This window comes from Paramisgurnus dabryanus, chromosome 17 (genome assembly GCF_030506205.2).
Source record: "Paramisgurnus dabryanus chromosome 17, PD_genome_1.1, whole genome shotgun sequence".
NCBI classification, from domain to species: Eukaryota; Metazoa; Chordata; class Actinopteri; order Cypriniformes; family Cobitidae; genus Paramisgurnus; species Paramisgurnus dabryanus.
The window spans coordinates 6,640,018-6,661,793 of NC_133353.1; the positions used below are offsets into that span (position 1 = coordinate 6,640,018).

The following is a 21,776-nucleotide window of genomic DNA, read 5'->3' on the forward strand; positions in this document are numbered from 1 at the left end:
GTTTCAAATCACTTGTCATCTGCTATCACTAAAACACATCAGATAACAACAACAACAACAATAATTTGTTCAGTGGAGATCAAAGACTTTCTGACACATCGTGGCACTGCCGTATTGTGAATGCATAAAAAAGGCTGATGCGCAACAACCACATTTTCACGTGATAAGCTTCGCCTAGGACACCTGTGCGAACACCACTAAAAATCACTTTAGTTCATTGAAAGTTTTACCAAGTATCATTGCATGTTTAAAAGCGCACTCTCTCTTTGTGTGATGTGGTCAAGGTTAGGCCATATGGGCACTCCCAAAACATGCATGACCTAAACATTTAGTCCCAATCTATTAACTCACGCCTGATTTACCGCCAAGCTTTTATCTTCCAAAAGAGTAAAAGTGTCCATGACCATAAACTGTGTTTGCCCTTCACAGAGAACTAAACTCTCATCTGCCTTAAAATCAAAGCCTGCATCTATAATTCATCTCTTGCAAAGCATGATCTGGGTGATATAAATGCTATTATTTAGCCGCGTGGAAGCGAGAAGCGTTCTGACAGAGGACTTCAGAGCTCTCGTGCTAATGACCTATCGCTGCTGTCAGAATCAATCCGTCCCGCTGCCCGCGCAAATGACAACGCACCGTGGGAGTGGACAAAATGGTCATTTCAGTGGCCGCGAGCGCTGGCACAGCCCGTGCTGACGCCGTCAGAACCGTATCACCCTTGGGCGAGTAGAGACGCTACAGGAGAGAAAGCAGTGTGCCAACTGTGTTAAAACAAAGATGAACCTTAAAGGGGCCATGCATGTTTTTTTACACTTTTGCAGCATTTGACTGTTTCCCTCTGAGATTCGCTTCTTGAAGTAAAAACAATCATAATTAAAAGTTCATGAGCATTTTTTCACCTAAAATAAAACAAACTGCCTGTTTTTGCTACTGCACCTTTAAGGGACACTCCACTTTTTTAAAAAATATGCTCATTTTCCAGCTCCCTTTCAGTTAAACATTTGATTTTTACCATTTTGGAATCCATTCAGCTGATCTCCGGGTCTGGCGATACCACTTTTAGCAAAGCTTAGCACAATCCATTGAATCTGATTAGACCAATAGCATCAAGCTCAAAAATAACCAAAGAGCTTCGATATTTTTCCTTTTCAAAACTTGACTCTTCTGTAGATACATCGTGTACTTAGACCAACAGAAAATTAAAAGTTGTGACTTTCTAGGCCCATATGGCTAGGAACTATACTCTCATTCTGGCGTAATAATCAAGGACTTTGCTGCCGTAACATGACTGCAGCAGGCGTAGTGATATTACATAGTGCTCGAAAATAGTCCCCTTAGTATCTTTAAATAGCAGGGGACTATTTTCGGGTACTGTGTAATATCATTGCGCCTTCTGCAGCCATGTTACGGCAGCAAAGTCCCTTATTATTACGCCAGAATGTAATATTATTTACTTAATAAATAAGTACTAGTATCTAATGATTAAGAACTAGTATCTAATGAATAAATACTAAAATCTATTGAATAAGTACTAGTATCTAATGAATAAGCACTAGTATCTAAAAAATAAGCACTAGTATCTATTTTTTAGGTACTAGTATCTAATGATTAAGAACTAGTTTCTAATCGAATAGATACTAGTAACTAAAAAATAAGAACTAGTACCTAAAAAATAGATACTAGTAAATGTAAATGAAAAAATATTAAAACGGCTTGCCATACAGAATGAGAGTATAGTTCCTAGCCATTTGGACCTAGAAAATCTTTTTATTTTCTGTCGGTCGTAGTACACGGTGTAACTACAGAAGTTTTAAATACAAATATTGAAACTCTTTGGTTATTTTTGAGCGCGATGCTAATGGTCTAATCAGATTCAATGGATTGTGCTAAGCTATGCTAAAAGTGCTAGCGCCAGACCCGGAGATCAGCTGAATGGATTCCAAAACTATAAAAATCAAGTGTTTAACTCTAAGGGAGCTGGAAAATTAGTTTCTCTTTAATTATTTATGTAAATGAGCTCTGTTGCTGATTGGGTAACCTCTGTATAATCCTGAAAAGGTGTTAATATCTAAACATTGGTGGTTATGATACTAATAATTATGACCAAAGTGTTCATGTAGCTTAAGTGGTAGAGCACTACCTTAGCAACACAATGGGTTTGGGTTTGATTTCCAGGGAACACAGATACTTTGAAGTGGTTTTATAAATGAAAGCATTTGCCAAATGCATAAATGTAAATAATGACCACTGTTATAACCATAATCATTTCTGATTGCCGCTTACTTTAATTTAATTTAGTCTCGGTGAACTGGGGAAGGAGCTTTGCAATGTGAACTTAATGTCTTAAAAAAAAAATGTCCCAGCGTTAAAATAACACAACCGTTTAGCCTTAAATGCACAGCATGCGTTCAATTCTGCACCATTAGAAAGAAACCTTTACTGAACCTGCCAATTCTGTGTGCAAAGTGCAACAGATAAAAACAGTATTGATATTATTGTGGCATGACATTAAATAGCAGAGACAAAGCTTAAGAGCCCTATACTCTCAGAGCTGCGTATTAAAACAGTTCATTGATTATTTGGGATGACAAATCTGGGTGGCGAATGTATTCAGCTTATTTGTATGGAAACAAAAAGGTTTTCTGTGCCATAGTCTGGTCCAGGGTCAAAGCAGCCACGACAAAACAAAAACACCTACAGAAATTGCAGCAAAGCAAAATGCATTTCAAGTTCAAGCCAGCATGTTTTTAAACATCTTTTCATTCATTTATTTATTTATAAAAGTATCGCCATCTCTGTTTGAAACAATTGCAGGTTACTTTATGCGTTTATCTTTACTTTTGATAAAAACAACTTATAATCTTACTGCTGTGAATCATGATAAAGTAGGGAGACTGAGGGGCGGTTTCCCGGACAGGTATTAGACTAGTCCTAGACTTAAACACTTTTAAGAGCTCTCCAAACTGAAAACAACTTGCACTTACATATCTCAAAATACATCAGGGCCCTTTGTTTTACATCAAAATGCACACAGGTAATGTTTTTAGTAAGGCATGTTTGTTAAAACTAGTTATACTTCCTAATTAAACTAAGGCCTAGTCCTGGATTAAGCTAATCCTGGTCCGGGAAACCGCCCCTGATTGTTTATGCACGTGCTTAATAGAAAAATATGAAAACACAATATACATCAAAATAATGCAAAACAGAACATAATTTTGAGAATCGACTGAATCGATATTATTGGTTAAAATAAATTTTAATTCCCACAAGGCCTGAAATAAAGAAAAGCTGTTTACTAGGCAGTCAACAGCCATATAGAGAGCGTTACAGTACACAAACAACCAAAATCAACAATGAATTATGACTAACTATTCCTTATAACTAAACTACAATCAAACCAACAAATTTAAATTTAAGGCAATGCAAAATAAGTATAAAAATTGTATATAAAGCATTGTGTGTTTGTTGTGCACATATGTGTGCGGCCCAGCAGCATTCAACCCGAGGTGAAGGTCACCCGGCAGCCCTTTACCCCTTCGCCTTTATTAAACGTTATCAAACACGCTTTAAGCTGTCTAAAATTAGCCTCGGCGCTCAACCACTAATGACGGCCTTGCATCCATTATTAGTTCATTTTCTTCAGATCAATCACCAGCCGAGCATGCTTTTTTAAAATGTCATCCTCAAACTTTTCACAATCAATTAAGCTGAAGATTAATGGGGACAATTTGCCAGGAACAAGTCCTTCCTTGAAAAGGCCACGCCTCGACAGACTTCCAGCCTGGTTTTGGTGTTAATTATAAATTTCCGCTTCCCTGTCACACACTTAACCTGTCTTAAGGGAATATCGCTGGTAGTCCGGAGACTGCCGAAATGCTATTTAAATATCCCTAATGCACTTATGTTGGACACCGGTGACTGCTGTAAATTGCGCTTTTTGTTCTGTGCCATTAAAAGGGATTTGAAAGGACACTGGCGCTTTAGTAAGGCATGAAAATGTGTTTTATTTTACTCTCTGAAGTAAAATAAAGGTGCAATGTGTAGATTATAGCGACATCTGTTGGTGAGGTTCTGAATTGCAACCAACAGCTAAGTCCACTGAAGCTACCTGTGGTGCGTTTCCCGAACAACGACGTAACTCGCTGCTGAACCACCTTAGTACGATGCATAGTTGAAGAAACTAACTACCTTGCACGACTGTTTTCCGAAAGCATAGTAAATTTGTCGCACATTCGTCGTTTGAACCATGTTGGTTTAACAACATAGTTGATGATGTCACGTGGGAGGTGAAGTACTAATTAATTTGTGCAAATCAATTTAATGTCAGATTTTTGCTGTGTAAATAACATATATTGCATCGGGAGAGTGACTTTGTTATCGTGATTTAGTTATCTGATGTTTATTTTCAAGATGCGCAAGTTCCCTCTTACGTCACTCCTGCCAGGGATTTCCCAGGGTCCTAAAGCTTGTATGACTGCACATATGCGCAGTTTTCAAATGCAGCGCTTTAATTCTGTTTACAAACTTAAAGACGTAAAATAAAATTTTTATATATTTAGAATGATGGATATAGATTTTACTACATGTTTTTTGCTTATTTTGTTCAAAAGCATGATCAACGTATGTCTACATATTATAATAACAAGGAACGACGGAAAATTAAAAGTTGCAATAGTTACCAAGGGGACTATTTTCAGACGTTGCATAATATTATTGCGCCAGCTGCAGCCATGTTACGGCAGCAAATTCGTTGATTATTATGCCAGAATGAGAGTATAGTTCTTAGCCATATCAGCCTAGAAAATACTTTAAATTTTCAGTCGGTCTTAGTACACAATATAATTACAGAAGAGTCAAGTTTTAAATAGGAAAAATATCAAAACTCTTTAGTTATTTTTTAGCGCGATGCTAATGGTCTAATCAGATTCAATGGATTATGCTAAGCTATGCTAAAATTGACACCGCCAGACCCGGAGATCAGCTGAATGGATTCCAAAACGGTAAAAATCTAATGTTTGACTCTGAGGGAGCTGGAAAATGAGCATATTTTCAAAAAAAAAAGTGGAGTGTCCCTTTAACCATTCCTGTAACACAAGTAGAGCCCTCGTTTACTCACATGTTAAACAAATTCATAAGACTGAGACTAGATTCATAAATCTGTAAAGATTTTCTTCAATAAAGGGACTGAATGCCTGAACTGAAAATATTGAAATTTTACTCTTCATGTTGTGGATAATGGACAATAGATTATTAACAGTCTGATGTCAAAGACATCTGGATGTTTTTGATGAACGGAGATAATTCAAACATTTTTAATCTTACCTGCAGGATGTGGCTGCCAAGGTGAGGCTCAAAGATCTCCGAGGCAACGGCACTGGGGCTCCGCCTCCGCTGGGACCCGATAGCTGCAAAGAGAAACGCACAGCGTGAGCGCGTTCGTTTTAAAACCAAATGAACATGGAAATGTGCGGTTTTAAATAGATACAGTAAACTGTTGAACAAACACTTCCGGCGCGATAATGCTAAACCCATGGTACTGTAAATACACAGATGCAAATCAAAGCATCCAAACGGCTTCCCTCTGCATATTCAGCTCAACGCTACAAAGCCCGCTGTTTATAGCAGGACTAATATCCATTGAGCTGCACAGCACCGGGAGAACAGAGCCCTTAGGGCATTTTTTTCCAAGTTTCCAACTTTAAAGTCGGCTCAGGCTCTGCTTAAAAATGGCCTGGGGTGATTTCAAACTTAACAGACCTTGTCCCACCAGAGCTCATTACAGAGAATTTTATAACAAAGTGCTCTGTACTTAATTTTCCAAGCCTAGCCAGGCGTTAGGGTAATGTTGCTGAATTAAGTGCAATTAATGATGTAATAAAGCACTGAACGGCCATTAAGGAGTCTCGAGGACCACAAGCAAACAACGGTTTGGTGTCTGGGGAGGACGCGACCATGGTCATTGTGCCCCAGGTGAGAGTTAGCATGAGAGGGACAGAGAGACACAGAAACGAGTGGCTCCTGTCCTTCAGAGAGACTCAAGCTGGGCAAACACACTTCTCCCCTCCGGTAATGCTTTCAGCGTTGAGCCCCGTGTCCGCCCCAAAGGAAAATCAGTGGCAGACATGAGCAGGAAGAGCAGGAGCAGCTGGGAGAGAAAGAGTGGGGCTCTTAAGACAATCCCTGGCGCGATGGGGTCAGTGGCCGACGCTGTGGGTGGGAATGTAAACAATCCATAAGCGCTGGGACAGCTTACGGCGCACAGCAGAGGGAGCTCTTACGCCCTGAGAGGATAACACAGAAGATGCCAGACAAAGCCAACTCACCTAAACACACGCATGAATGTACATGCATTCAATGTAACCCAACACAGAACACACAGGGCATCCTCACAGTACAGCATTTGGTAAAACTAAACTTTACATTTGCCAAATGCAAGCAGTAAAATAAAACCAATCATCTTTACATTTCTTTACAACTAGTACATGTTAGAAGCAGTTGTGGCTTGTGACTGCTCATCCGAGGGGCGCTAATTCAAAAGTAGTGTCATGTGTGTTTTCAAAATATGCGTTTTTTGCGTCATGTGAACCATGTGCATCACGTGTTTTTTTTTCAAAATAAGTGCCTTGCTGCACAAGCGATCAAAACCGTTTATGATAAAAGAGACGCTCACGTTCACAAAATACACTCAAGAAACTCCCTTAACAGTAAACTTTGATTATGCATGAGATTATGCGAGTATCTGGCAAACGCGAGCGTCTCTTTTATCATGAACCCCTTTTAGCAGCAGGCACTTATTTTGAAAAGAGACACGACGTGATGCACACAGGATCACTTGACGCGCAGAACACATATTTTGAAAAAAGGAACCACACACATGACAAGCTACATAGACGTTGTGACGAACTTCGCATCGAGCGCCCTCGAAAAATTAAGTCACCGGCCGCCACTGGTTAGAAGACTCACTGATGTAAGCGAAATGCACAAAACAAATCAATGTAATCTAACTGTCTACCAATGTAAACATTGCAACTTGTGCAACTTTATTTGAAAAGCTACACAAATTTCTCACATCCATAATGACAAACAAAACTTGCAAATGTTTACATTGCATTTCTACAGAATAACAATCCATTATCATGGACAGTAAATCTAATCTGATCTCACAGAAATTTTTACGTATTCTACGTTGGCGAATCAGTGTGAAAATTAATCGAAAACGTACGATTATTAAAAAAAGCAATAATGATACCACACTACTAAGCCCAACATCACAGGTGCCAAAGCAAAACATAAGAAAATCTAAAAATTTAGTCGTATGAATTCATATGAATTAGCTCATAAAAGATGTACGAATTACCACGAGATTGTGTTGTATATTCACTCGCTTTTTTTTAAAGGTGCAGTGTGTAGATTTCAGCAGCATCTAGCTATGACATTGTGAATTGCAATCAACTGTTCACCTAAATGCATACAGTAGTCACCACAGGACAAACATGTTGTTGTCTAAGACAAAATACAGTAGTGACAAAACGCCCTCTACACTAGTTTGTCCAATTAGGGCTACTGTAGAAAAATGGCGGCACAAAATGGGGTCTTCCATGTAAGGGGACCCGCAGTGTATGGAGATAAAAACGGCTCATTCTAAGGTAATGAACACATAACAGTTCATTTTGTAAGGTCTTTATACACCACTGATAGTATAATTATGTATATAATATTACATTTCGGTCATTAGATGCTTCTAATAGTTACACACTGCACCTTTAAGTAATTTTTTGGCCTGTAGTAACAGGAAAAGTACAGGGGGGAGGGAGAGGTACGTGATTGGCCAAAGAACCTCAAGCTGGTATTCGAACTCGGGTTGCCAAAAGTGCATCTGCACCATGTATCGGAGCGCTGCCCACTACACCATCAGCTCGCCATTTTAATGGCATTAAACCAGCGACAAATCATGTAACACAATTTCATTTTCATAAATGCATTTTTGGATATTCTACATCGTGTTTTTAACACACGAGATGTGAATCAAATTCAGGTTTAAGCAATCAGAGCCAGCATGTTATGTGACCTGGTAAAGCTACACTTAAAGAAGATGAAGAATATATCAAAGTTAAGAGTGCACTTGACCAGCTCCAAATGATTCTCCTCTCTGTCTGTCCTCACAAGATGACATCTCCACACAACAGCTCTCATCACTAAAGCATTCTCGCTAAGGAAAGATCATGGAAATTAGGCACATGTGCTCCAGATTTCTTGACCTTGAGGATCCTTAAACTCCAAACTGTTTTGCGGTTAATAGTTCATAATAAAACGACTGTGAATGTTAAACGCCCCTAATCAGAGTATTGTACGGCTGCTGGTGTCCTGTTTTTTTTTTGGTGTCCTGTTTCAGAAACACTACTGTTATTGATTCTGAACACAGACTGAACTGTAAATTAAGCATCAACCCTCTAGACATCTTACATTCATTCCTAAAACAGCTTAATCCCACAATTAAACTGAACAGGAGAAACAAAAATATTTAAATTGCCAGAACTAGAAAAAAATGTGATGCATCGTTTATCACCTCGTTCGGAAACACTGGTGTGCACGAATGAGGCGTGTAGCGGGAAACGTGCAAGTTTAACATTTTGAACTTTGGCGGAAAAATGCGCCACGTTAACCAATCAGGAGCTTGCTCTAGTAGTGACGTGATTACTAAAGCAAGCGGAGTCGCAGAAGCCCCTCCCATGACACAAATTTCCGCTTGAATGTCTCGATAACTAGATTTTCACGCGTGAATGAAGCGAGTAAACTAAAAATGTTCAAGCGGCAAACTAGACACATTAGACATGAATTTGACACCTCAAACGCGGCTAGTGTGAACCCACGGTATTTTAACAATATTTTAATAAGTGGGTTCATTATAGCTGCAACATTAACAAAAAGGTAAAATATTTAAATGGGTGACTGAGTTTTAATGGAAATATTTGTATGCATGTTTGTTTTTTGTAAACAAAAAACTGTAATACTCAACATCATAATTATTAAAATATTATATGGCTACATTTGGTATTTTTTAAATGAGTAGAAAATGCGTTCAATGTCATGTTATTTCATTCAAGTGACTTTAGCAACCCAATTAAATGGTATTTTAGTCTCTCTGCATATTTCTCAAATCGCATCATATCACATCCTTTCGCGATTTGCTAATCGCAACATTTCACATAACGATTGCGGTTTGATTTCGATTAATCGCCCACCCCTAGCGGCGTCACCAGAACAAACAATCGCATGACATCAAAATACCACAATTCGCAAATCATTGACATCCGCATGTTGGTCTGTGCAGCATCGTATGGAGTCGAGCAGAATTGCGCAAGATAATATCGGTTAATGGAAACGCTATCATTTCGCAATAGTTTTTTTTTGTCGACATTAAAAAAATAATGCTAAAGTTTTGCGCAGCTTCTGACTTCTTTACATTTCTACTAAATAATTCTTATTATGTCTTTAAATTTCTCTTTAAAGGTACAATGCAACTATTTTGTAGGGCTGCATTACAACTAATCACAACTAGTAGTTTGCAGAATGAAGGTTTTTGTTTACATCATATATTTGTGTACTGTGTATAATAATTATGTATATATAAATATACAAAAATGCATGTATATATTTAAGAATTTTTTTATGTTATAAAAAATTATATTTATATATATAATTTATATTATATACTAATATGAATACTTAATATATACACATCATTTTCTTAAAGGGGACATATCATGAAAATCTGACTTTTTCCATGTTTAAGGGCTATAATTGGGTTCCCAGTGCTTCTATCAACCTAGAAAATTTGAAAAAGATCAACCCAATAAAGTTTTGGTAAACCATTCTCTGCAAGCATGTGAAAAAATAGATAATTGAAATTTGGCTCCCCTTGTGATGTCAGAAGGGGATAATATGGCCCCTTAATCTGCATTATCCATCCACGGCCCTGAGATCAGCTAATTTGCATTTAAAAGGACACACCCAAAACCACATTTTTGCTCACCCCTACAGAGTGGCAATTTTAACATGTTATAATACATTATCTATATGGTATTTCGGGCTAAAACTTCATATACGTACTCTAAAGATTTATTTTACATCTTAAAAAAGTTTTGTGAAAAGTCCCCTTTAAAATTGTACATGCATGTGTGTGTATTTATATATACATAATTATTATACACAGTACACACACACCTACATGACATAAACAAAAAAAGTTTATTTTGCAAATGATTATTTGCGATTAGTTGTTATGCAGCCCTTTCTATTTTTCTACTGTAACCATCAACTATCTACAATATTCTGCTTTGTAAGATATAATCTAATACAGTACAACTATTTTAAAATATCAACTCATTGTTAGTCTACTGTACATACACATGCAGACGGACATTTTTGCTTGTTGCTTTGCATTGAGCGTTGTCTAAATACCGCCCAATGACACATCTGTACGGCCGGGGTAGAGTTGAAAATTGAGAGCCCATCTTCTGCACGGCTGCCCGGGCAGCCAGAGAGATGAATATAATTGCATATTGATCTCAGGAATTATGCTCTATTAATCTGCTTCATTTTGCTTGTGACGCAAATGATATATGAATAGAGAGCTCGCGGGAGCGCAGAGGCAACACAATGTCTGTCCTGCAATGATTCTTCATAATATATCTCCTCTAGTTTAGCTCACTGCCACGGCAGATTGAACCGATACAAATATATTACAGAGGAAACGGGTACAAATACATCAGCGCTGTCCTAATAAGTGTCGAACAATATAGTACAGACAATATAAAATATGCACCCATGTGTACAGTATATGTATGTAAAATATACAACTAGGTACAGGTCGAATACTTGTGCATTATTAAAATATTTTGATTTCTGACTTAACTAAAGAGATCCTTGACGCCATTTCACAAACGAATGAATGGACAAAGACCCTTCCTGATTTGGTCTAATGCCATTTTATTATGAAACAATATTGATTTCCATTTGACAGTTTCAATATGTAATGTTGGTCTTTAATACCCGCCATGCCACAAGCACATATGGAGCAAGACTGCACTAAATGCAATTTGTTTCTCCGCGCAGTGGCAATTTCAAACCGCTTGCGCTGTTACAAAGTCAATTTAACTTTCACTTTTATAAGTCAACATTATTGCTATTGTTAATTTATTTCTCATTGAATGGGAAATTGGCAGCGAGCTTTCTGACTGTCATTTCAAATCTGCAATAATTTCTCGTGAAGCTTAGACCTCGAATTCCCAAGTCCTGGATTATTGGAGCTAAATGGGCGTCCCTGGCTTTACCAAAGGTAGGTAGGTAGGTAGGTAGGTAAACTTTATTATCCCTCAGGGGGAAATTTGTTGTACAGCCAGCAGTAAAACACATAATCAAACAACAAGCAAACAACCGCACTCACCCACAAGACCTTAATAAATAATTACCTAAAATTATTTAAAAAACCAATGGCAGCAGGTACAAAAGAATTTTTAAATCTGTTTGTACGACAAAGGGGCACATAGTATCTGCGTGAAGATGGGAGCAGTTTAAAAGCCTTCTGCAAAGGATGGCTCAAATCCATGGTAATTAACTCTGCCTTCCTCAGTGTCCGAGTTATGTACACATTATTCAGATCATTATTAAGGCTCAGGGGCAGGTACTGTTACACAAATTCCCAATTCAATTAACGGAGTGTAGACGCTCAACTGGCAGCTGGCATGGAGGATGGCTATTTTGGCAAGTGTCAGGCCTAATTCATCAAGCCGTCAACGCTCTCGCGCTCAGGACGCTATCAGGGCTGCGGACGATCCAACGGGGAAGTGGTACGATCCGGCAAAGCTCACATTCAAAGGAATATTAACTCGCATGCTAACTGCTTGAATAGAGACTGTGGCGGTCAGGCGAGGCCTGCAAATGCGTTTTTTGGCAGCGTGGTACGATAAGAAACGAGAGACACAAATAAAAGAGAGTGAGATTTGGGTTCTTGAATTAGTGGGGTTTGTGAATCACTGAGACAGGGTTCAGAATATAAATTTAGGTCTGGATCAGACCTTGACTTTGGTTTTCAATTAATCCTTAAACGGCTCAGATGATTTGCTTACTGTTACTGGTTTAACATATGCCAATCGTAGTCTTAAAGGTACAGTAATAAACACCCTGTTTAATTTTAGGGTCAGGGAGATGTAAATGGTTATAAAAAAAGCTCAATTACAATTATGTATTTATTATAATTATTAGTGAATAAAAGCCATATTGGGAATTTTAAAATTGGCAACCATAATACTTCTATATAAATGTAAGAAAAAATGGGTCTTATTCACTAATAATTGCGTACATTTTCGTATTTATACGCACACTTGAACTTCTAACGAAAACTTTTCTACTAATTCACAACCGTGCGTGAGTTTGTTCTTACGTTAGTGAATTTGGAGTGAGCGGCCGCGTGCACGAGGTTGGTAATTAGCATAAAACAGGCCCAAACCAGCTCCATATACAGTAAGGGCTTTCTGCAGCGCTGGTCCACAAAATTTTTTAGAGCGTTTGTCATAAAAACAAAAGAGCTCGAAAAGAAATCCATGATCATATTTATTATTGGTAAAGTTACTTTTGCTTTGCATTTTTTATTTGGGAAGTTTTGCTGTCGCTGGAGAAAACCAGTGCTATCCACCGATCGGGGTAACATTAAATAAGTATTGGATGCGTTAACAAATATGACATTTAATTAATATGACCGAGACGCACATCTGTATCTAAAACAGACAGAAGATCAATTGATTGACATTTGGACTTCTTATTACATTTACATGATGTTTACATAAGGCATTAAGCAGATGCTTTCATGTAGAGATTTAAAAAGTAAGGAACGAAAGTGTGAAGATTTGTCATACGTGCATCTTTATTTTTTTTACAAAAAGTAGGCTATAATGATGTATAATATAATATAATATAATATAATATAATATATAATACAGAAAATATTATAATATAAAATAAAATTATGTAAATTATATATACACTGAAAAAATTCTTAATTCAATTTACTCATTTATATTAGCTACATTTAAACAAAAGTTTTTGGTTTTGTTTTTCTATCTTTTTTGCTTAAAGGGGAAGTCCAATCTAGACATTTTAGCCTGTTTATCACGGGTAATTTATGTCCACTTTGCATTATACATGAGGAAAAATAAATAAATTTGCACGATTTCGATTATTAGATTGATAGTGTGTTGAAGCGGAATTTTCGTAACGTTCTTTAATGGACACAATTAACCAGAATGCACTGCGCGAAACTGAGTCATTAGCTCCACCCACTAACCACTGTTCGATGCAGTCGTCAGGTTTGTTTGACTTCATGCGGCGCCGCAGGAACCGACAGCTGGATGACGTCAAGGTTCCGCGAAAGGGATTTAAAAGCAAACTCCTCCGTATGATTTCGCGAATCGCTCTCGCGGTACTTTGACGTCATCCCGCTGTCGATTCTTGCAACGCCACATGAAGTTGAACAAGCCTAATAACTTCTTTTACCGCTCAACTAGCTCTCAAATCAACTCAAGTCAACTTGAAGTTAGCCGGCAGACGAACCCATCCAAAGAGTAACTCCGCTTTAACCGTCTCTGAGGGGGAAATCACCAAAGCCCTCGATAAAAGATGACTAGAACCTGTGCAGTATGTGGATGTAAGGACAACAAATTCAGGCCACCGGGAGTTTTTATTGTTGACATCAACGCGACCCTCAGCTGACCCACCACTACACTACTTTGAATATGCAGCCAGCACTTTCGTCAGGAAGATTTTGAGTACTGTTTTCAGCCCAGTTTTTCCGCGGACTCAGGTAATTTAAAATTGTTAAAATATCTAAAACATCATTTGGCTTAGTTGTTGCTTGTTTTGTGTAACTACGGTAAACATACTACGTAGAAAGTTTTTATCATGTTGTTGTTATTATATACACGAGCAAAGCAAGCTAACGTTAGCTCCTGTGCAGCTGTCAATCAAAAACGTTATCATCTACTGTCAATCATCTCGCCTCAAGACCCGCCCCCATTTAGAACATTCAGAATTAATGTAGTCGTGCATTTTTCTTCCGGTGATTTGATGACGCGTCAAATCACCGTTACTGTAGCAGTTAAAAGCTTTAATTTTTTATATGGAGTTAGTACATTTGATGGCAGCACAATCAACTACATATATGGCATGAAATATAGTGTTGGAGCATAATGTTGTTTTAGGGTGGACTTCCGCTTTAAATAAATTGATTGCAACCACTTACCTTTAAAAAATTCAGTAAATTGAATCAATAATTTTTTTCAGTGTATCAACTTCAGTGTATTATTATAAACATTATAATTATAGCCTAGTATTTGATTAAAGTGTACGTTATTATTGCGTACAAGTGGTTTTAGGTTTTCTTTTTGCCTGCATTTAGAAGACATTTCGATACAAACGTTTTTGTTGAATCACGATTTGTTTGTGAAAACATCCATACGCACATCTCATGCACAACTTTGTGCGTACACATGCTTAGTGAATGAGACCCAGTAAGTCCAAATAGACTTTGCTTTCTAATAAAAGTTTATATTGCATATATTAATCAATCAAATTAATTTAACAGTAATGTATTACATTTTAAGCTGTAAATCAAATCACCCATTTAATTCCCACTGTTCTTTAATCCATAATCTTCTTCTAATGTTTTCACAGGCCAAATGTCATTAAATAATTGACTGAATTTGGGATAATGACAGCGCTGGATCCTCCTCTTCTCATAGGCCTCTGAATAAAATATGGCTGTGAAGATAGAGGTTGAAACATTTGTTTTAATTAGTTTCTTTTCAAATCTTTGACTACTTTAAGTTTTCATGATGATGTGTTCAATAATCCATGCTCATCTTTTCTCCTTGTTTATATCATCAAAATTTAAGCTGCTCCATTCTGCGCTAATGACCCTTCACATATCCTCTCTCTCTCTTTGGCGCTCTCTCTCTCTCTCTTCTAAGTGGGCCACCTAACTAGACAGCTATGCAAAGCATTTCAAATAAGGAATTAACTTTTTCTGATTTCCTGAACAAATTATTTTTTGTATCGGTTCTTTCAAGTCAGTCAAGCTTACCTGGAAATCTGCCTGAAAAATTTCCAAGAGACCAAGAGGAAGAACCATAGAAATGCACCTGCTAGAGCAAATGCCTGGGCGACACCCTTCGTAAATCAACGACGCTCATTTTTAAAACCATGCTTAAGGTTTGCATTTAAACATCCAACTGACTTGCATTATTCATGAGTCAGATCAATTGTTTAGAAGTCCATGTCACAAGTCATCTCATGTTGAAATGATTCATGTCTGACAAACAAGGAAACAGGAAGCTTTAAGACGGATGCTTTGAGAAGTAAGTGTGATAGTTTGGATGTGCTTAGATTCAGTATTCGGTATTATCGCAGCGCGCAAAACCACGCGTATACGGGAATGCATGCGGCACAAGTGGAAATCTCTAGCTCAGTTGCTACGGAGACGTTACTGTAGATTACACCTTGAAGAGGCGCTCAGCGAGGAATAATTGTCTATGGAAAGCTTGTAGAGGCTCTGAAGTCCCGCTGAAGTGATTTGGTGTTTTATCATCGTGCTATTTCCTCTCATCACGAGCAGAAACAACTGTGTCAGATACAGTGATAAGAGGGCCGAGGGTGCGCGAGACTCCGGCTCTCCAACTGACAAGCGCTGTCCACTCACGATCCGTATCAAAACCCGCGGAGAAAGAAAGAGTCGCATTATCCTCAAAACAGAGCGATTTCAAGAACAAAACCTATTCATTTGCACCAGTGCGACAGAAATACATGGCCAAACCCGATGACAGTAAAACTGAGTGAGCTCACGCATGCTGTTTTTACCTTGAAGAGGTTGAATTATGGACCTGACTATTTGACAGAGTGACTAAAGATAGATACAAGGCCGTATAAGCATGCTGTGTTTTTGGAGCTATTCGCCTGCCAATTCATCTCTGTTCACGAAAACACAACAATGTTTGTGAATATTTTTTAAATATTGAATATAATCAAAACTGACCCCATTTACTTTTTCAATGAAGGTGCATCCTAATTAAATAAAAAAAAAGTTGTTGTGCAAAATGAATCAAAATGACACGTGATCAAATCTATCATTATTAGCTATAACTGCTAAGTAAAAAATAACGGCATGCAAAAAGTCGAATTAAAAACAACAATATCCTGTAACGCTGCCTAAACAGCTAACTGACTATTGGTTAACATTAACCAATAAAACAGGTATGGATCTTTAGATCGAGAGAGTCCCGGCTGCTAAATGCACCTATCGATAGTTCGCTCAGACGAGGAAAGGCAGAGGAGGGGGCGAAATTATTGACATTGACCAACACAAGCAAGGTCAAGTTCAGGGGCCATCGCAACTAAATCAATACTGCGGGATGAGCAAAAGAAAATAAAGAAAAAACTCATCTAATTTGGAAATGCATTCATTATGGCAAACCGCATTAAAGCACAAGACAGGCAGCGTGGACCGCTGTACAGTGCAGCTATACAGATAAACAATCCATTACCAAAGTGCAGTAAACAGCAGGCTTCACTTAATAAACCCAACCAAACTCATCCAGGCCTGCAGGACACATGCTGCGGGCTGGCAAAAATTTGGATGGGATTCAGGTGGCTTGGCTGCGTATGCGTTCTTGCTGCTGCATTTGACATGAGAGAAAACAGTCGCCTGATGTGACTTAGTGCATGTTATACTTTTTATCAGTATGCATGTACCCTGGCATTAAGCTCATGACATTGCTAATGCATCAATCTACAGTACAGAAAGATGTTTGGCTTTCGCAGCATACCAAAGTTTGCTGACCTCCAATCTGTAAAATTTTTAGCAAAGAAAGATTCGAGCTAAATTTAAAGCTTGCACAGTTTGCACTATTGAGCGCCCGCTAGATGCTATAATTTATTATATTTGTCATTTATTATTTAGTAAAAAAACAGAAACCCTTGGGCATGACATCATATCCTGTTGCCAATATTTTCCTGCAGGCTTCAAAATAGTTTTGCATGCTTAAAATCTTGTGTTACTGCGTTGCTTTTCTGCAAAATAACGCATTTTGATTGGTGGATTCAGGTTTGCTGAAAAAGCTTCATAAACCCTGAAGCACTTGGTCAGCATTCGACGATTAACTTTGCTTACGCTATTTAATAATTCAAACATCATGCTGATAAAGCCATGGGAGAAAACTCTCAGCACGGACGATTTGGTCAAACAGAATACAATATTAAGACATTAAAAAAGCAGCAGAGAAATGTTAAAACAACTAGATTAAAAATCTTTTTTTGTTTGTATAAAAGGCTTTTTGCTTTTAATGAATAGGATTTTGTAGAAGTCTAAATAAATGGCATAATAATAACCCATGTCCCTGTGTGTGCAACAATGTGTGTGTTTCTGACCACACTGTTCCTCTTTTCACCAGTTTTGGGGAGTTTTTTTGTACTGAAACAGATAATGGCTAATGTTATGGTTGAGGTGTGTTATGTTGAAGGTCTAAAGGAACATCAAGGCCAGTCTATGTACCATGACGTCTTTGTTTTCCAGACACTTTTCTCTCACAGTTCATGACTGCAGCATTACGTATAAAAACCTGCCTCCAACCCTTCTGTGTCACACCACACATTCAAATACCACCATACTGTCCTCCACAGATGTCCTTGACTTCCTACACATCCGATCTGGCAAAATGCCCAAGACCAAGACAGTTACGATGACTGTGTGTGTGTGTGTGTGTGCGTGCGCGTGCGTGCGTGTGTGTGCATGCATGCACCTATAGGAAAAATAAATAAAATATTATCTCTTTTATATCAATTTTTTTCTTATAGACATCAATGAGATTAAATGGAGAGCCAACAAAGACTTTCACTTATTTTTTTCCAGCTTCTTAAATTCTTCTCTTAAAGAGCACCTATTGTCCGATTCACGTTTTTACATTTCCTTTGGTGTGTAATTGTGTATTTGTACATGTATACGATATGCAAAAGGTAAAAACCCCAAAGTAAATAATGACGTGAGTTATCGTCTCCAATGTAAATCTCTTTTCTTGGATTACAACAAACACACGGATTGTAGGCAACAGTTTACTTCCTGGGATTGGAGATGTAGACAAGACCAAAATTATCATAATTCCTCCAGCTTCGGACTCACAGCCTGTAAAGTTAACTTCTGTTATGCATTGTGAGCGAATCTTTCAAACATGGTAAGGAGTGTCACATTTCCGGCTGACGTTAGAGGTATTCAGACCAATCACAACGTACAGATTGGCTGGCCAATCAGGGACACAGAGCTTTTCAAATCCATGCGTTTCAGGAAGAGAGCGAAATCTGGAGCTACAAAAATGTACGATATGTGGAAAATATTGTGTTTTTTAACCATAAACCACACAAACAAATTGTATTACACCAAAAACACAAAATAACATTGCTTTTTAGCAATGAAATATGTGCACTTTAAGGAATTTAGGAATATTAATGAATTTCATGTATTTATCTATTTTCTAGTCATTCCTGGATACATATACACTGTTAAAAGTGAAAAGTTGGTTTAACTTAAAAAAATTCTTTAATTGGTAACACCTAAAAAAAGAAAATTTTAACTTAACATTTCAATTTCTGTGAAATTTTTTGGTTAAAAAATTGTTTAGGTGTTACCAATTGAAGTAATTTATTAAGTTAAAGGTATTGCGGAGGATTTTCTTTTTCCGGGGGGATAATCAAGACTATTGGTCCTCCTGGTTGTCAATCAATTGCATTTTTTTAAAAAGTGAAGAAGGCGGTTCTTTTCTAAAATTAGAGAAAATCCTTCGCTATACCTTTAAACCAACTTTAAGCTTTTTAAGATGTAAAAATGAGAGGAAAATACCACAATATAAGAGACTGCACTCACAAAAACAGCCTAACTAATTAAATGCATAAAAATATTTACAGAAAAAAGGTACAAAATATGTCTCTGAGATGGTTACCTTTTAAAACGTACATCTTTGTACCTAAAGGTAACCTCTGACCCATAAAATTCTTAGCAAAGAAAGGTTCAACCATTGCAAATAGAACACAAAAATAAAGATACAGTATCAAACTATCTTGGATGACAAAGATACAATAAGTACAAAGAAGAATAGAAAGGCAATTATTGAAAACAAATAAAAAACATAATCATAAACATAAAATAAATAAAAAATAAATAAAAATAACATAAAATACAGAGGTAATAAGCGACTTATGTAACATTCATCAAATCATTATACAAATTCACAAATTTGACACTTTTTTGATTATTAATTTTTGTTAGTGTTATAATTAGGTAATTAAGGTCACACAAAAAGTTGTTTAATTTGGGAACTGTTGGGGAAAATTTACATTTATGAATATAATATTTTGCCATTAAAATACACACATTTCCTATATATTCTATATTTTGTTTACAATGAGAAAAATAACAGAATATATCACACATATTTAAATCTATGATCAGGTTGGATTTTGAACCCAGAAACTTTGATAAATCAGACCAAAATTCTTTTACAAGGGGGCATTTGAAGAAAACATGATCAACTGATTCAGTGGCAAACTTACAAAAAGTACAATTCAAATTAGTGTTACTAAATTTAGATATAATCTCATTAGTGGGGTAGATGTTATGCAAAATTTTTAAATGTAATTCTTTAACTTTGTTGGGAACACAAAATTTATAAGGTAGTATCCATGCTTTTTTCCAATTAATTTTATTTATTAAAGAATTGTCATTTATTATTTATTAAAAAAAGAAGCCCTTGGGCATGACATCATATCCTGTTGGCAATATTTGGCTGCAAACTTCAAAATATTTTGTATGCTTAAAATCTTTGCTTTTCTGCAAAATCACGCTTTCTGATTGGTGGATTCAGGTTTGCTGGAAAAGCTTCATAAACCCTGAAGTACTGACCACACTGTTCCTCTTTTCACCGGTTTTGTAGCGTTTTTTGAACTGAAACACATAATGGCCAATGTTATGGTTGAGGTGTGTTTGGTTTAAAGGTCTAAAGGAACATCAAGGCCAGTCTATATGTACCATGACGTCTTTGTTTTCCAGACATTTTTCTCTCACAGTTCACGACTGCAGCATTACCTATAAAAATCTATGGTGCATATTAGTACCAATTAGTACATATTGGTACCCTAAAAGATATTACATTACATATTTGTACATAAGTGGTACAAATTAGGGCCTTTCAAAGGAGTACTGTCCCAGTGACGGCTTTAGTATCATTTTTCTGACACATAAATTCATTCAAACAGAAAATATCCTAATAACATTAGCAAGAAAATCTGCAATTAAAAAGTCAATATCAATATACACCGATACTATCCACACTATACTCTCGCTCTATAGATACTCTCATTGTGTGTCATTAAATACATTTATTCTGATCGCTCCTTTGCAATTTCTGAAGAAACATCAAAGACAAAAGTGACACTTCAATGAAACAATAACATCACGTCTCCCAAGCAATGCAAGAGCAACTTCTGAGCAACCAAACGTTCCTCTGAGCGTGAGAGAGCGGGACAAAAGAGACAGAGAAAGATGACAGCCTTTACGTCGAAAAGATATTCAGTAGGATTGCGGCAGAATGAGGGCTGAAAAAGCCGGATAATCGCTGTGTGCAATCAACAGAAGGTGAGAAGAGACCAGACTCGGGCTTCACGCTATTGAATCTATAACATAGATGATTGCAGACACATTCAGACAGCAGTGGAACAACCTGTAATGCCACGGCAACGGGAGTAGTCGTGGAAACGGGCTGGCAGATGAAAAAGAGAGAGAAAGAAAAAGAGAGAGAGAGAGATGTAGAGGTGGAAGGGTGGAAGTCTGTACACGAGTTGTAGCGTTCACACATTGAACGGCGGATGTTTCAGGCTGCCAAACAACGTAATGAGTCGTTCAGGCAGAAAAATATTAGCACCAGGGGAATATTTTGGATCGTCTCTTGGCGAGAGTAATTAGGAGCTTACCCACAATGACATGATCCAGAGACAAAAGGGAATGAGAGAAAGAAAAGTATTTGACACCCAGACTATAGTGATGGACAGATGTCCCACTTACTGTACTACATGATTGTCAGGGGGTGAATTATGAGATATTAGTGTGAATATCAGCCTTCATTGAGTTAACATTACACTCTGCCTGAGCAATAAAAATAATGGAAATGAACAGGTCAGGGGAAAACTAAACTGTAATAAAGTTTCTTTAGATGTTGTATTTAAATTTAAAAAAGTGTAGAAGCTAGAGATAAAGGTTCTAGAGAATAAATTGCTAGAGATCAATTGTAGAGCTTGGCATTACCAAAAAATGTGTATTTGTTAGAAAAATACAAATAGCACTTCTTAATCTTGATTTTAGTTGTTTTAGCTTGTTTTAAAGGTGCCAAAGAATGCATTGAAATAATATGTTAAATTGTTTTTTGATATCTATATAGAAGGTATGTGGATTTATTAAGTACAAAATTGATCCAGAGACAGTTTTACATATCCATTTACAGCCTAGGATTTGTCCCGCTCCCTGGGCGGTTCAGCGCAAAAAAAGAGGCGTGTTCCAGCGCAAACCATCCCTGATGCTATTTTGCAGTTTCCTCAAACAATTGCGCCACTGACCAGAAAAATATAGTCTAAAGTCAGTGGCGCGTTGCGTGTTGTTCATTATGCTATTTTAAGGGTGCATGATTGAC

At 37.2% G+C, this 21,776-nt stretch overlaps 1 protein-coding gene across 5 annotated transcripts in view; it reads right to left on the minus strand.

The window, feature by feature from the left end:
* npas3 (neuronal PAS domain protein 3) overlaps positions 1 to 21,776 on the minus strand; it is a 324,250-nt gene that overhangs the window by 168,634 nt on the left and 133,840 nt on the right. For all 5 annotated transcript variants that reach the window (XM_065253793.1, XM_065253789.1, XM_065253784.1 and 2 more), the window contains one exon: positions 5,323 to 5,405. In XM_065253793.1, the coding sequence (XP_065109865.1) occupies positions 5,323 to 5,405 (83 nt within the window). The remainder of the gene's footprint in view (positions 1 to 5,322; positions 5,406 to 21,776) is intronic.